General features: G+C 54.3%; 1 protein-coding gene across 3 annotated transcripts in view; it reads right to left on the reverse strand.

Moving 5' to 3' along the window:
• DENND3 (DENN domain containing 3) overlaps positions 1-12,476 on the reverse strand; it is a 53,230-nt gene that overhangs the window by 22,745 nt on the left and 18,009 nt on the right. For all 3 annotated transcript variants that reach the window (XM_073230258.1, XM_073230257.1, XM_073230259.1), the window contains 5 exons: positions 9,292-9,407; positions 5,909-6,064; positions 4,348-4,444; positions 2,368-2,471; positions 1,696-1,895 (listed from right to left, as the gene is read on the reverse strand). In XM_073230258.1, coding sequence (XP_073086359.1) covers positions 1,696-1,895; positions 2,368-2,471; positions 4,348-4,444; positions 5,909-6,064; positions 9,292-9,407 — 673 coding nt within the window. The remainder of the gene's footprint in view (positions 1-1,695; positions 1,896-2,367; positions 2,472-4,347; positions 4,445-5,908; positions 6,065-9,291; positions 9,408-12,476) is intronic.

The following is a 12,476-nucleotide window of genomic DNA, read 5'->3' on the forward strand; positions in this document are numbered from 1 at the left end:
AAAGCGTATCAGCAGCACAGACCTAAAAATAAACACGGGTCCCCCACCATCATCTCGTCCCGCTCAGCGTTCCTGTGCCTTGGGCGCACCGCACAGGGAGAACCTGAGCACCTCCCCCAGAAAGCACCAGGCCTCCAGCTGAACGGGGGCCTCACTTCGCTTCCATGGCTCCCGGAGAAGGCTGACTAAGTTTACTTGCTAAAACTATTCATGCTAACTTGAAACATTTGGTTGTGAGAGCGCTAAGCTATTAACCTAAGCCAGGGAGTCTCGGTAGGCACGGCTGAGTCTGCGCAGTCACTGGCTCGTTTCCCCATCATTTACATAGAACAGCATCTCCACGAGGTGGGTGCTGTTGTCACTCCCATCTTACAGACGTGCAAACTCAGGCTTCTGCTTGTCCAGGCACACAGCTATTAAGTGCCAGAGCCAAACCTCAGCCAGGTGTGTCCCATCAATCCCTGCACCAAATACCACCTGAGGGCCTCTAGGAAGCCAGGAGACCACAGGCCAGGCCTGCAGGTTGCAGTTCATCCTGGCGGGTGGGGTCTCAGCCAGGAAGCCTGGATGGAGCGGGAGGGTCCTGGGAGGGGCAGGGGGGCTCCAGCAGAAGGCTCAGAGGGCAGAGAGCAGAAGGCATGCCCACCGTAGTGAGCATGAGAGGAGAGGGCATCCCTGGGTTTTACAGAAAAGCAGTGAGCTCAGAGGGGTGACACGACCCACCCAGGGTCACACAGCCATAAAGTGGCTGTGCAGGGGACTCGGACCCAGCAGTGGCCTCCAGGATGTTTCCCGTCTTCAGGCCTTTGTTTAAACCCAGGGCCCTTCCTGGAGCCAGCAGGGTGCGCTCCTCATTCAGCAGGAGGCACCAGTCAGCAGCCACGGGGGGCCCACATCTCCCCACCACTTCTCCCACCCCAGGGTCAGGAACTGCAGGGTGAAGGGCCCTGAATATAAAAAACTGACGATACATGTGAGGTGCTTTGCTGCAGCCCCCGTGGAAATGAGACGTGAGCAACACACACCGAGGCATGTTTTAGAGCCATTTCTGTGCTGAGGAGCTCCAAGCCAACATGCCACAGGTCAGCCACACCTCTCAACACAGGAGGGGCTCTCGCCAGCCCCGCCTGGAACACGCCTGCCCCAGCGCGCAGCCTCAGTGTTCACCCGCTCCTCTGCAGACATGTCGCGTCCACACCCAGAGCCCCATTGCCACCCCGGACCCTGCTGCCTTCCTGCCAAGACCCTGAATGACCCCAGGTGCCATGTCTATCACCTCCCTTCATCCCAACAATGTCAGCTCCTGGGCTCCTTTGCCCCCAGGACCTAGAAAGAGCTTGCACTCACTGGGGGCCTCAGAGCCAGCGTATCCCATTAGATGGTGGTATCTGGACACAGGTATTATATGTATGCACATAGATACATACGTGTACACAGACACACACATGTACAGGTGAAGGACACCAAACCTGTATAGCTATTGTCTTTAGTGGTGAGATGGGACGATGGAAAACACGGATAAGAAACAATTTTCTATAACGAACATAGTTTGCAAAATAAATATTCTAAAAATGTTTCAAATTATTAAACTGCTAAAAAAAACCCAGTCCTTCTACAGATATGGTTTCTTTCAATGACTTGCAACATTAGAACCAAGTTCTGGGGGGGAAACAGCAGAGAAACGGGTGATTTTACCAACTGTGCCGCCCCCATACTCCACAGTATCTACTTCCCGAAGTGACAAGTTCCTGGGCAGCAGGTCGGGCACCGTGATGCCCTGCAGGTTGGGCATGCTGACCACCATGCGCCTGTGGGCGACTTGCAAGGGCGAAGGTTTTCGCGAGACCGTTTTCTCAGTGGTTGGTCTTCTTGGACTTATGGGTATCCCATTTATTCTGGTGCGAGAAGAGAAACCAAGGCTTTATCTTACAGTTACAATAATGATTGGAGAGTGAGCCTCGAGTGGGCATCATCCCTGATGTGACTGGCATCCGATATTCTCGTGCACACATGGATGACAGGGCGTGTCCGAGTGTCCCCACGTGTAGCTGGAGGCTGAAGGAGACAGTCTGTGCCCCCAGAAGAAACCACGGCATAAAGGCCATGCGAGGAGTGTCAGGAAAAGCGCCCCAGAGGAGGTGGGCAGGAAGAGGCCTCGAGGACAGGAGAACACGTGGCAGAGAGAGGGCAGCACAGCCCCGGGGCCTGCGGCCTGGCGAGCGTCCAGAGCACCCCAAGCAGAAGGACACGGAGGGGCCCACTCAGAGGTTTCTAAACAGGGAGCTTTTCCCCCCAAATAAAACTATGCTCCCGGGAGCATGTGGGGCCCCAAGGATTGGTGCGTCCGAAAAGCAGCAACCAGAGTACCTGTCCTCCTCCGCCTGCATGTTAAGGTCCGCCTGAGCGAAGGCGTCCATCCTTCTGCTGAGCCGGGCTTTGAGAAAAGAGTGAAACATGTAGGTGCCCAAAACCTGGAACAGACGACAGAGGCAGGTGACCACGATGGGCACGTTCCCCTGGCTGCAGGGCTGCGGCACGACCTCAAAGCCTCTCACCAACACTGGCCTCGGGACAGAAGCTCCTAAACACAGGTAGCTTTCTGATTCCTCGTAAGCCACCAAGACCCTCCTCCAGTTCCTCACCAGCCAATCAGAAGAAATCAGCCACTCTCTGCACTTTGAAAATCACAGAAAATTCAAAAGCCCAAACCACCTTCCCCCTCACGACAGCGGCAGCCATGATCTGAGTTTCATCACGGACTCTTGCGCCTCTGGGGACCTCAGTCCTCCAGGCCACACATCCTGTCTGCTACCGACTGCTTCTGGGCAGCCTGGCTTCTCCGTTACCCTCAGCTGCTGGCTTCTCATTTCAAAAAGTGAACTCCTGACAGCCAGCCTGTTTCCATCATGATTCCTGCGTGTGGGGAGCAGCCCAGCAGGAGAGGGGGGCCAGGCGTGGGAACACTGTGGGCATCACGGGAGGCAGGTCACAGAGCCAACCAGAAGGAGGAGGTGACCCAGAAGCCCAGGCAGGCCTGGCACATCATTCAACAGGCCGGAGCTGTGTTCCGGACATTTCTCTGACCTGGTGTCCCCACCCCGCAGCCTGGAGTCCTGGGGCTCCTCTGCCGGGCCTCCATGGGGTGGGGTGCATGCTGCTGACACCTGACAGGCACCACTCGCAGTGCTGATGGTCATTCACAGGCACAGGCACCTGCCTAGGTCTGCAGGAGTGGGGGAGGTGTGGAATCCAGAAGGCAAACCATAAATGTGGGAGGAGGCCACAGAGGAGGTGACACAGACAGGCGGGAAGCCAGTGGCTGCTCCACTTTACACCTGCATTAGGGGACTCGCACTACCGCACGGCCAGGACGGCTCAGATGGGTCCCCAGGCCCTTCCCCGCCATAGCCTACAGGGAGGCTAGGGGAGACCGCCCCTGGACGAGGCGGCCCAGCTCTGCCTGCAGGCAGGCTCCGGGGTGGGGAGGAGACCCCGGGCGAGGACACAGCCCAGAGCTCTCAGGCCTGGGCCGCCGGGAGTCACGGGCAGGGTTCCAGAGGGAGAGCCTCCTGCAGAGTTCTGGAAGTCTGCACAGGGTGCTCACGCCCCTGCTGAGCTGAGGCACATGTGGTGAAAGCACACAGAGCAGGCAGAGACGACCGAGGAGCTCCCCGACTGCCGGGAGATGGGTGAGCCCGGCACAGCCCACGTGGAGTCGCCTGCAGCCCAGGGTCACTGTCACACAGTGGGAGGCCAAGCCAGCCTCAAGAAAAGGCTGCTGTCGCCCACCAGAAAGCGTAAGAACAGCCCCACCGACCAAGCTCTGCACGTGGCTGAGCCACCTGCCAAAACAAAGTCCTGGAACGCTGACGCTCCTAGACAAGAACTGAAACCCCCCACACACACACACCCCCAGAGCATCCATCACAGGGACAGAAACAAGGGCGCCACCTCCCAACCCTGGAGGCGACTGGCCAAGAAAAGGAGCAGAGTGCCAGCACAGGCCAGCAGGGCAGACAGCCCCGGCGACGGGAGGGCACGCCAGCTGCTGTGGGTGATGGCAGGCTCTAGATCCAGACGAGGTGGTTACCCAGGCACAAACCGTTATCAAAACTGACAGCACTCTATACTTACAATGCGTGCATTTTACTGCGTGAAAATCACACTCTAAAAAGCTGATTAAAAAAATGAGAGATGGCTAGGGGATCAGAAGGAGACACACTGAAACAGACTTTGGAAAGCTAATACACTTAATGAGACATTAACAGATGCCGAGAATACTCCGTGGTTTAAATACAGAGAAGCATAAAGGACAGAACACACACACAAACCCCACACGCCTCCTACCTGTTTATAGAACGGCTGGTCCCCTGGAGCTCTTGTTTTGAGAAACTCTTCACTATTAAATACTCTGTGTTCATAATTCAGGTGATTCTTTACTTCCCTGACAAAGAGAAAGACATCCTACTGTTGAAATACATGAAAACATATTAGCAGACAAATGATGGGAAGCACGCACTTTGCAGAGCCCTGTTCTGCAGACAGATCATTCTGAGCCCCTGAGTGGCACGGTTTGGGCACATTTGGGGCGGGCTGTTTTGTTACTTCGAGCACAGCTCTTCCAGAAGGAACATCACTGTTGTCTTCTCTCCAGGCCCTCCAGCTCTTTACATCAATGGAAATGCAATAATCAACAACCACTCGTACAAATGAAATGTAGAGTCCAGGGTGCCGACGTGAAGGGGCAGCTGGACCCGAGGGCTGTGCTGCTCGGCAGCCGGCCTGACCCCCACGGCCCACTTCACCTCTTTGCATCCCATTTACTTATCTGTAAATCTCTGGGCACTTCGGCCAACCTGTGGTCTCCCAGATCTAGATTGATGGTCTGAAATCCGAATCAGCAACCTTACAGGGCTTATTCAGTGTGTGACTCGTCACTGTTTTCCGTCGGTCAGGAGGGAAAAAGTATTGCATCGAAGGGAGATCAAGTTTTATAATCTATAAACATATTTCCTGCTTTTCAATGAATTCACCAAGCTTGTAAAGTGTCCAAAAAAAAAACTTGCTGGTGAGCTTTTTTTTAAAGAAAAGGAAAACATATTTACATCCACACAAATTACACTGTTTTGAGAAGAGATAACACAGCCTGTGTGTAATACACTCCATTTTTTCCTAGTTATTTGCTTTATGTAAGTATATACACCAAAAGAATGCAGCCACTAAAGTCTGGGACTTAGAATAGTCACAGTGCCATCAGGTCAGCAAGTAAGGGTCTAAGCTCGCAGGTGGAGGGTCCCTGCAGTGCCCCCCCCGCAGGCTCGGGGAGAAGGCAGCCGGGAAGGACGGGGCAGACCGAAGGCTTCTTCCTAAGACTGACTTCACCAAAGTTACACATTCTCATACGTTCCTTAAATGACTGTGTATTTAGGCCAGAAATAGCGAGTCAGTCACTGAAATAAACACACTTTACTAGCTCCTTAACCGACTCTAGCATGAATGTAAGCTCCCGACAGCGCACGGCAGACAGGAGACAGCAGACAATGAAAACCACAGGAATCCGGAGAAAGAAACATCTGTCCGACGGGCTGCATCCTGAGATCCCCAGCCCAGCGGCTCTCCCTGGGGTGCACTTCATTCCCGAAATGGTCTGTCCACCCCCCACCCTGGACCGCCTGGCCTTCCACAGCACCGTCACCCACAAGGGGTCACCTGCGGGAGAGGCCTGGGCAGGGTCCGAGTAAGTACAGGCTCCCGGTGACCTGCTGATATGCGACCATCACAAGGAAAGAACTGGCGGTGGTGGGGGCGCCTCTCGCCTCCTGGTTCCCTGAGCTTCGGGGGCTGCACCACCGTGGAGCTGCGAGTCGGCTGGGTACCTTTCACAGACACTAGAAATGGCCGCACATACCTGAGGATGCTGACCAGCAGCTGCAGGGTGATCTGCTGTATCTGGCCGTTGAGGCGCTGCTGCCAGGCCCGCCTACGGGCTCGCCCACTGTTTGGATCCGTGCTGGCACAGAGGTGGGCAAGATCCAGCTCATGGTGCAGCTGCAGGCTCTGGACCCTGGGAAGGGGCACACAGATGCTGACCACAGGCACTATGTTACGGGACCAGTTTACTGGCAGGGAACGCTGGGAAGGGAACTCGCTCTCACCAGGCAGGTCGGCACTTTCAGGAGGCTCAGGTACCTTTCCATAACTTTTGGGGGTTCATAAAAAGGCATCCACCCCCCAGTGTAAACAGCTTATTGGTGCAGAAATCACAAAGGTCTTGACTTTGGACCATGCACATTTTTATCAGGGCTGAATCATTCCACCCCCCTTGCTCTAACTGGGCTTCCAGGACAGCCACGAGTTTCTAGCTGGGGCCACCTCTCAGCTGGCAAGGTCAGGCTGCCCCAGAAGGATGGTGCCTCTCCCCAGCAGCTTCCTGTGCCCACGCCCTGCAGGCAGGACCTGATGTACCAAGCGTCCTGTGTCACCATTCTTGACCCACCAGGGGACGGCCACTTACTCTTCGGGAGGTACTTGGAGACAGGGATCCAGCTACCTCTGTAACCATGAGCCAGCACCTAACAGAGCCCAGCCTCCCAGCACTACCCACAGCCACACCTTCAGACGAGACTCCAGAAGCCAGCAAACAGGTCTGCAGTTTTAAACACACAAATAAACACGCCCAGCTCATATCCCTCCCACCAGTATTTCCTGAGCCCCTGCTACATGCCAGGCACTGTCCGGGTGTGGGATGAAAAGCAAACATGCAAAGTCCCGGTGTGGGGCTTGCATCTGAACAGAAGAAACAGAAAAGCAGAAAATGCACACACTGTGACATAATGGGGAGGGGAGGCAGGGAGACGGCTCAGAAATGGCCAGGCTGGTGGGTGGAGAGGCCCGCGCCGAGGACCCTAGACCTGACAGGTGAAAAGCAGGGCCCACAGGCCCATAAGCAGACGGGGTGGGTGCTGGCAGGCTTGCTGGGCCCAACTGGCTGGAACAGGGAAGCTGCCGCTGGCACCAGGATGTCTCAGCCGAGACCAGTTCAGGTGACCGCTCGCTGGGGGCAGTGTGAGCCACTGCAATGCTCTCTCTCAGCCCCCGCTGGTCACTCACCTGCAGAACACAGGATGCCATGGGGACTGGGCTTCAGTGAAACGCCACTGAACTGGGGACAATCCATCAGCTGATGGCTGTCCTCTGCCTGGAGCCCTGCTTCCCTCCCACCTGCGCACTCAGCCAGGCAGCCTGAGCTGGCCTCTGCCCGTCAGCGGCAAGGGTCCCTGTCCCTGCCGCCTCGGGTCGGGAAGGGCAGGGAGGACCCAGCCAACACACTTGTGATCCAGCTGAGGCAGAGACCGCAGAGAGGGTGACAGGGAGCAGGATGGTGGGCGTGGAGTGCACAAGCATGCAGGTTTCACCTTCTAAGTTCATGGAGGCAGACATTCCTACCAGGAAGAGGGGCAGGGCTCCCTGTCCCTCCAGCCAGACACCACGTGGGAGTGGACACTGGCTGTGCCTGGGTCACAGTCTCGGCCTTTTACAGCCACGCCCCTGACTGCACACGGGCTAGTTCATGTTTATAAAACAGTCTCCCAGGCGAGACAGTAAGACACAACACCCACCATTGTGGGGTCTCGCCAGTGGGAATACAACCCGCTGTGCATATTCTCAACTGCTAACACTAACCATGGACAAAGCGAGACCCCCGTCTTACTGGGGACGCCCCACCACGCGAGCACTTGACAAGTGGCACCAGATGCTGCCAAGCACCAGCTCTAGAACGTCACACTCCCAGAGTCAGGCGGGACACCCACGCTTATCAGAAAGTAAACAGGCAACAGGAATGCAGGTTTCACCTTCGAAGTTCATGCAGGGAGGCATTCCTACCAGGACGCCCTGCGCGGGTCCCCTGAGCACAAGCCAGCAAGCGGCCACAGAGGAGACCCTGTGCGCTCCACGCCCACGCCCGCGGGAGGACAGGCCTCGCACCTGTGCTCTGGCTGTGTGGCCTCGTGAATTTTTTTAAGATGGGAGGCACAATAAAGGTTGCACTTCTATATAATTTGCAGAAATCATCCAGGCAGAATAGATAGCAAGGGGTTATGGGCCGAGTTGTGTCCCCCAAATTCATATGTTGAGTCCTAGCCCCCAGCACTATGTGTGGAGAGGGAGTCTTCACAGAGATGATTAAGGGAACTGAGGTCACATGGGCGACCCTGACCCACTCTGCCTGGTGCCCTTACGAGAAGAGATCAGAACACAGACCCGCCCAGAGGGATGAGCAGTGGAGGACATGGGAGAATATGCCACCTGCCACCAAGGAGCAAGGCCTCGGGGGAGCAGGCCCTGCCCCGGCCTGACCTGGGCCCCCAGCCTCCAGCACTGTGTTTCAGTGGTGTTTGTGTCAACTGCCCCCAGCTGACTAACACAGAGGTGTCAGAGATCAGAAAAGGGAAGCCTGCAAGCCTGTCTACAGCTTGCCCATCCTTGGGGGCTTCCTCGGCTCCCTCACCTGATCCCCCAACAAGCAATGAAGGAAAAGGTCATTTGCTGATGCGCTCCAAACGGCATCCAGGCGTCTCCCGGAACAGCACAGCCGCTGGGCGGGGAACGCCACGAGCAGCCTTCAGGCCAGGCCCAGGACCTCGGGTATCCCCGTGCAGACCGCCAGGCCGTCTGCAGTGCCAGGGAGGCCTGAAAGCAGGCTCTCCCCCACTATCAGATCGGATTCCCACGGGGACAGTGCCTGCGGAGCAGCCCCAGGGCCCATCTCGCCAGGCTGAGCAGGTCATCGCCCTCCTCCAGGGAAAGCAGCCCAGCCTGGCCCTTTGGAAGAAGTCTGCTGATGCCTGGTTAGGGCCAATGAAGCCTAGCAGTGGGGATGGAGCACCGAACGGTGTGAGGTGAGACAGGAGAGTCAGAGCTCCAACGGAGCCCTGGAGGGCGGAGGGACAACAGGACAGAGGCGCTCTCCCTCAGGGCCGGCTGAGGGCTCCCGGCAGAGCCGCCTTGTCCCACTGTCCTGCCCCGGGGGAGAGCAGGTCCCAGACCTGGGATCCTGGGGCACAGTTGGCACGGGAGGTTTCTCAGGGCATGTGACTGCCACCTGACTCTGTGGGGTCGTAATCAGTATTTAGAAAAGATCAAAGTGAAGACAAATGACTTTTATTTTTAAACATTCACAAGTAATTTCCAAAATGGTAAATACACAAAGCACCTATGAGCAACATAAGATTGGAAAAGAGCCTCAGAACTGAAGAGACACTGCCACACACACACCACTTCTGCATTTACCTCTGAATGAACGTCTGTGCTGCCGTGAGGGGGATGTCAGGAATGCCAATGTCATCGTCACTGGAGCAGCTGATGCTTCCATTATCGATATTTATCATAATTAAACCATCGGCTTCCTAAAAAATAAGTTTGTAAAGATTGATGGAAGACTCTAAATTTGCATATGTGTTTGAAAACACATTTTGCAATGACAAAAATAGTGTCACTATTAATTAAATCACCCTATGTAATATGCACACAAAGCCTTGTCCTATCTCTGCTAAACCATGCAGTACATACCTTGAGTTAGGTTAACAAGATAAATTTGATTAAATAACATTTCTTTGAGTCAGGATTCCAATGCATGCTGTCAGGCTCTCAATTACCCTGGTGCAAACACACTGCGCATACTACTTGAGGGAGCCTGGAGAGAACATTCCAGAACTCCAGTGAGAGCACCCCTGACTTTCAACACTTAGCATGTCTACTTAGCTACCCAGCCAGCTCCACCCCTCTAAGAACTGGTGACCACACACACTTGGCATTTTTTAAATATATATGGGTTACTTGTAAGGTCTTATCTATGACAAAATACACGTAAGTCACACACTTGAGTTCTGTAATCCAACAGTTCCCGGAATGTGACACTGGTGCCTCTCTGAAGGCCTCCATTGCCCACTTCATCCCTGATGCGCGAACACACAGACCGCCACCTGGGCAAGGCGCACGGCCTGCCTCGTAAAGCAAGTCTGGCACAAACACCCTACAGGGCACCTCCAAGATCCCAGTACCACCGACGAAAACCTCCAAACCCCAAAGCCCACACAAGTCTGTGGCTTGTCCTGAAATCTACCAGAACAGGTAAATCCCTGAAAAGGCTCCCCTTCTAACTGCTGGCTGGAGCTGCACATGTGCCCAACAGTTTGCCTTCCGGAGGACCTGAAACAAGATGGCTTTCTCCCTAATGACTAAAAGAAGAGACACAGTTTTAAACCTCAGAGCATGGCCTGCATTTTCCTCATTTGCAAAGCAGAGGGGGTCGTGTTTTTCCCTTCCTTCCATAAAGGGCTGAACAGCCTCTTCCCGGTTTGTCGCTTGGTGAGTCACTCACTGTGGCAAGAACAGGGAGAAGCCCGGCTCCTCCGCAGCAGGGGCCCTGCGCCAAGCACAGAGCTCCCCACTGCTCCAGGGATTTGCTCTAAAATGCTCCGGGGCCAGCGGGGCTGCACCTGATGACTGATGATGGCAGAAGTTGGGAGACCGTGTGTGTGCCTCTCATGTTTGTGCTCACTTAGAAATTTTCACAATGAAAAGCTACTCGGAACTGCCAACAGCACACGGAAAGGTCCTCACCCTTGCTGTCACTGGGAAAACACACATCCAAATTACAAGATACCACCTCTCACATCCCAGGACAGCTAGAGTCAAAAACAGATAATAACAAGTGTTGCTAAGGAGGTGTAGAGGTCAGAACTCTCCTACATTGCTAGTGGGAATGTAAAATGGTGCAGCTGCTGTAAAACAGTGTAGCCACTTCTCAGACCCTTCAGCACCGGGCAGCCACCGGGCCCAGCTGTTCCATTCCTAGGTATGTACCCGAGGTAAACAAAACATATATCCACACAAGAACTTGTACATGAATGCTCACAGCTGCATTCCAACAGTCAAGAGGCAGAAAGAACTCAAATGTCCACCCGCTGATGAAGGGATAAACAAAATGGCAGATTCATATGATCGGAACCTATTCAGCAACATAAAGTCCTGCTACTTGCTCAAAAATAGTATGCTACATGAAAGACGCCAGACACAAAAGGCTACATATTGGATGGCCCCATTCACATAAATTCCACGTATATGGAACAGACACACCCAGAGACAGAAAGTAGTCTTGGTTCCAGGCGTTGGGGGAGGACAGAACGGGGTGACCACCAGTGTACACAGGGTTTCTTTGTGGGCTGATGAAAATAATCTAAAATTGGTTGACACACCTGTATAAAGTACGAAAAGCCACTGAACTGTCCATTTTAATGGAGTAAACTCTGTCATGTATACCTTGTGAATAAAGCTACTGTAAAAAACCAAACGTGCTCTGCCTGCTGCAAAATCACAATATTTACTACCAACCCATGATATCAGCCCACCATCTAAATGTATGCCACCTCCAGTCATCTTTACAGTAGAACAGCTGCCACTTACTAAGTACTTACTGTATGCCAGGTGCTGTCCCGACTCCTCCAATCCTTGCCCTATTAACCACGCTGGCACACTGCACGGGTCCACTTACACGTGGACTGTTTTCAGTAAATACTGTACAGATACTATAAATGTATTTTCTCTTCCTTATGATTTTCTTGACATTTTCTTTAGCTTAACTGTAAGAATACAGTACACAATACATATAACATGCAAAATACGTGTTCTTCAGCTATGTGTGGCATCAGTAAGGCTTCCGGGCAACAGCAGGCTATTAGAGGTAAGTGTCTGGGGAGTCTGAAGTTATATGCCGATGTTCGGCCACATGGGTCAGTCCCTGACCCTACAGCTGGTTCAAGGATCAACTGTATGCCCTCTTATGACTGGGACACTGAAGGGTTTAATATGATCCCAGGGAGTAGACAGGGAGTAGACAGCCACTGAAGGCGGCAGGACCCACAAGCTGACAACAGACTGCACGTCCACACGTGTCCCGGGAGGAAGGCAGTCCACGGTATTAATGAACAGCAGAAGCGTCATCAAGAAAAAAGGAAAGAAAAATATGAGACTGTACCGAAGCAGCTGCATCCACCATGCCCCAGCCGTGTGCCGAGCATTAGCAGTGGCCGCCCTCGGCTCACAGTACTGCCCAAGAGGACATGCCAGGCCCACTTCACAGAGGCAGCCACAGAGGCTCAGCGAGTAACTCACTCAGGGCTGCAGACCCAGGAAGCGGTGGGGGCGAGGCTTGAAGCCGGGTCCACGCACTCTGACCCCTGCAGCCTCCTCACTGAAAATGTGCAGGAAGCCGTGCGAGCTGGGGTGAATTTAAGTGGACTGAGCGACACGGGGCGCTGGCCCTCAGGAGGCCACGGCCGTGAACACCCCCGCCACGACCCACCGGGAATGGTACAGGGACAAGGAGATGCTCTGCCACGTGCGTGTGGCGCCTGGAGCACGAAGGCACTCTGACTGCCCTCTCCCCACGTCCCTTCGGGGCACCTCCAAGTAAA

This window comes from Manis javanica, chromosome 2 (genome assembly GCF_040802235.1).
Source record: "Manis javanica isolate MJ-LG chromosome 2, MJ_LKY, whole genome shotgun sequence".
NCBI classification, from domain to species: Eukaryota; Metazoa; Chordata; class Mammalia; order Pholidota; family Manidae; genus Manis; species Manis javanica.